Here is a 3,135-nt window from a genome sequence, read left to right on the forward strand (position 1 = left end):
CCCGTGGCGAGAAACAAAAATAACACCGCCGGCGTGTACCACCGGTGGCACACGCTCGCGTGTCTATCAGATGGCATGCAGTATTTGCGCCGCCCCGTGGCGAGAACCAAAAATAACAACGTGAACGTGTTAATAAATAATCTACCTAAGTAAATTTTGCTTGAAATAATTGCAAATAATATCATGGATGCGTAGAGTATATATATATATATCGCGATATATAAGTAACGTCGAGCAAAAATGATAAAGCGTGCGAATATCATAGTTACTCGGTGTTGGTCTCGGGACGAAGTAAGTATGCTTCAACGACGACAGCGGACTCCCTTTCACCGGCGCGTTTCATTTGCGGGGTCTCGCAGTGTCTTCCCTTCTGTTTGCTCTACACTCGAACACCCTTTCACGATAATGACACGCACGAGGAGCGCCGGGGGAAGCACCGCGTTAACGGGAACGAGAAATTAATTCCGTCGGCGAACGTGTCGCGGTCATTAACGACCGCTAACATCGACTGGCCAGCGATAAAGGGGCGCCGCCGAGTTCGATGCATGCATTTCGCGCACTGCGTAAAACGCGGGACCGAGTAGCGTCCCGACGTTGCCTCGATTTACGTCACGCCGATGCTTGGCGGAAATGCGCTGACAAGAAAATTTCGAACAACGAGAGAAGATTCTCGACAAGAGAATCTCGGCGATGGGAAGATGAGAAAAAAGGCAGAGTTGAAAGCTGGGACGATCGCGAGCAGAATCAGAGATGAACGAAATTCTTATTTAGACGCAAACCGTTACTTGTCGATTAAAAATTCAAGTTTAGACGATAGAATTAGATAAAGACGAACAATTAAACGGTTAATTGTTCGCCCGAACGAACCCTGGATGCACCAGTGTCCAGACGAGTCTACAATTTAAAGAGGGTCCCCTGTCGAGGGAAGTCGACTCACGCTGCCTCGAACGGAATCCAAAACACCGCGTAGAACCGGAACAGTGTCCAGGAGATCGTTACCGATGGGAGAACGTCGACGCCAGATGATTTCCGCGAACGAGTTCACCGTCAAAGTCGAACGTTTATCCGAGAAGTGGAGCGCGAGAAGGTACGGATGCAGGGAGAAGGACTCGAGGACCAGAGCGATTCCAGAGGTCCACGGTCGATCGAGAAGAAAACCTCGCCGCGGTACTGCGGATGCACGATCGTAAAATACGAAAACGCACTATCTTCTGGAACGTCGACCACTCGATTTTCGTGCACTGTTTTCATAAAACCTTGACGCGGTAGTCGCGTGCACATCTACCACCGGAGTAGCTAGGTTTCGTTTTACGAATAGACGAGGCGCAACGTTCACGAAACGTAGGAACACTATTCGAGGGTGGAAGCGGAAGGTACGTCGATCGCGGAAAGAGGCGGAGTGTCAGGAGGTAGGAGAGACACTGTGTCGCGCGCTAAGTTACAACCTGGTGACTCGTCCGCAAGGATCGACGTAACCAGCGGAGAACCTTGCCCGATGCCCGTTGGAGGAACGACTTCCCGGAAGAGTTAGCGGCGACCTCGGGCATGGCATCCCGGGCCAAAGTGACACCCGGCCGGTCGGCTCGAGCTCGCAGCTCGAAAACCCAAACTGACGGAGAGGGTAGCGCCGCCAACCGACCGACAGAGACCCGGGGAAAGTCCGTGGAGGGGATGGAACGTACGGCCGGAGGGCAGAGGGTCGACTCGGTCGATATCAACCCCATACGTCGCGCCAGACGGATCTCTCCAAAGGTTACCCTTCCCTCTCTGCTCGATCGCGGTCCTCCCGGGACACCGACCGACTTCCCCTCCAACGGAACGCGATCCCTCGAACTCCATCCGCGTCTCCCGTTCCGACGGTCGACGTTCACGAATTCCTTCGCGCCAACCAACCGAGGTCCTCTGAGGCCAAAGCATGCGAATATGCCATACTCGAGCTTTAGGGGGAGGAATTAAAAATCGTCTGGATACTGTCGGTGAAATCGTCTAGATACCGTCACCTCGACACAGTCAATTGCTCAGATCGTTAATAGTTGAAACAGCGATACGTTTATTGACTCTATCGACTCTACTAAACGTAGGCTACGTAACCCTTTTATCGGCAATTCTGTTATTCACCGGCGATAACTTTGTTGAGATTGTTTGTCTCGACATCTGTCAACTGTCGTTGTTTATCGTTGCTGTACCGTAATAATTTCATAATGGGCTGTGCCCGTATCTATTGAAATGAATAAATAAATGAATTAATTAAAATTATCATTAAAATTATTGTTGCACACGAAACGTCCAATTACTCGATCTCGGTAATATATCGGGATGAAAAGTTCGTGCGTTTTTCACGTTGTATTCAGTTTGTTCAATTTTTCGAAAACATTGAAATCACTTTACACGCAAGTGAAATGAAAGATTTTAAGATTCGAGTAATTTGTAATACAGATACGGATGTTTGAGACGTCCCGACAAAATCGCACGTTCCGTGTGCAACAAACCCGACGTTACCTGTTACGAATACGTAACACAAAATCGTATCGTTCGGTCGGATAGGGGCCGGAAACGGGTGTATCGAGAGAGCCGGCCATTGGTCGATGCCGTTCGTGCAACAAGTGTCAGGTCGGCCGTGAAATCTGCGCCTTGAGGGGGCTCGACGGGTGGGGTGGAAGCGTATGAAAAGAAGGAGAAAACAGAAGGAGGGAGAAAGGAGGACAGGAGGAAGGAGGGGAGGGGCGAGAGAATAGGGGCGGCAGGTATTCGTAAAACGGTTTCACCGAGCTAGGGGAGAGAAAGCTCTCAGCTGGCGGTTGCAGCTGGCGGAGGATGCGAACCGGACCAGCGCAACCTGACCGAGGCCTAGGTCATATCGGCGGCTTATCGACCGCTAGCGATGGGTTGAGATGGTTTCGATGTCCGTTTTCGTATCGAGTTAGCTACGTGGCTTGCTCATAGGAGAGCATTATTATTTCAAATGGTACACGCTTCGACCGATGCATTTACTTTTCTTTACCTAGTTCGAACAGCCATTGCCGAAATTGGTTCGCCGCTTTAACTTTACGGCTATCGTATTTTCTCGATCGATTTAACGCGTTCACGCCGGCGTGTACCACCGGTGGCTCACAGGAATATGTCTCATCGGGCGGC

General features: G+C 50.6%; 1 protein-coding gene across 11 annotated transcripts in view; it reads right to left on the reverse strand.

The window, feature by feature from the left end:
- Nucleotides 1–3,135, reverse strand: part of LOC128894467 (band 3 anion exchange protein) — a 47,807-nt gene that overhangs the window by 16,677 nt on the left and 27,995 nt on the right. For 3 of the 11 annotated variants that reach the window (XM_054156206.1, XM_054156205.1, XM_054156204.1), the window contains exon 1: nucleotides 1,446–1,604. The exons of 5 other annotated variants lie outside the window; for them this stretch is intronic. In XM_054156206.1, the coding sequence (XP_054012181.1) occupies nucleotides 1,446–1,547 (102 nt within the window). In that variant the 5' untranslated portion in view covers nucleotides 1,548–1,604. Of the gene's footprint in view, nucleotides 1–269; nucleotides 451–937; nucleotides 1,346–1,445; nucleotides 1,605–3,135 lie in introns of those variants that run through there. 3 more of the 11 variants (XM_054156216.1, XM_054156215.1, XM_054156214.1) reach the window with 3 other exon arrangements.

The sequence above is a fragment of the Hylaeus anthracinus genome, unplaced genomic scaffold (assembly GCF_026225885.1).
Source record: "Hylaeus anthracinus isolate JK02 unplaced genomic scaffold, UHH_iyHylAnth1.0_haploid 4, whole genome shotgun sequence".
In the NCBI taxonomy this organism is placed as follows: domain Eukaryota; kingdom Metazoa; phylum Arthropoda; class Insecta; order Hymenoptera; family Colletidae; genus Hylaeus; species Hylaeus anthracinus.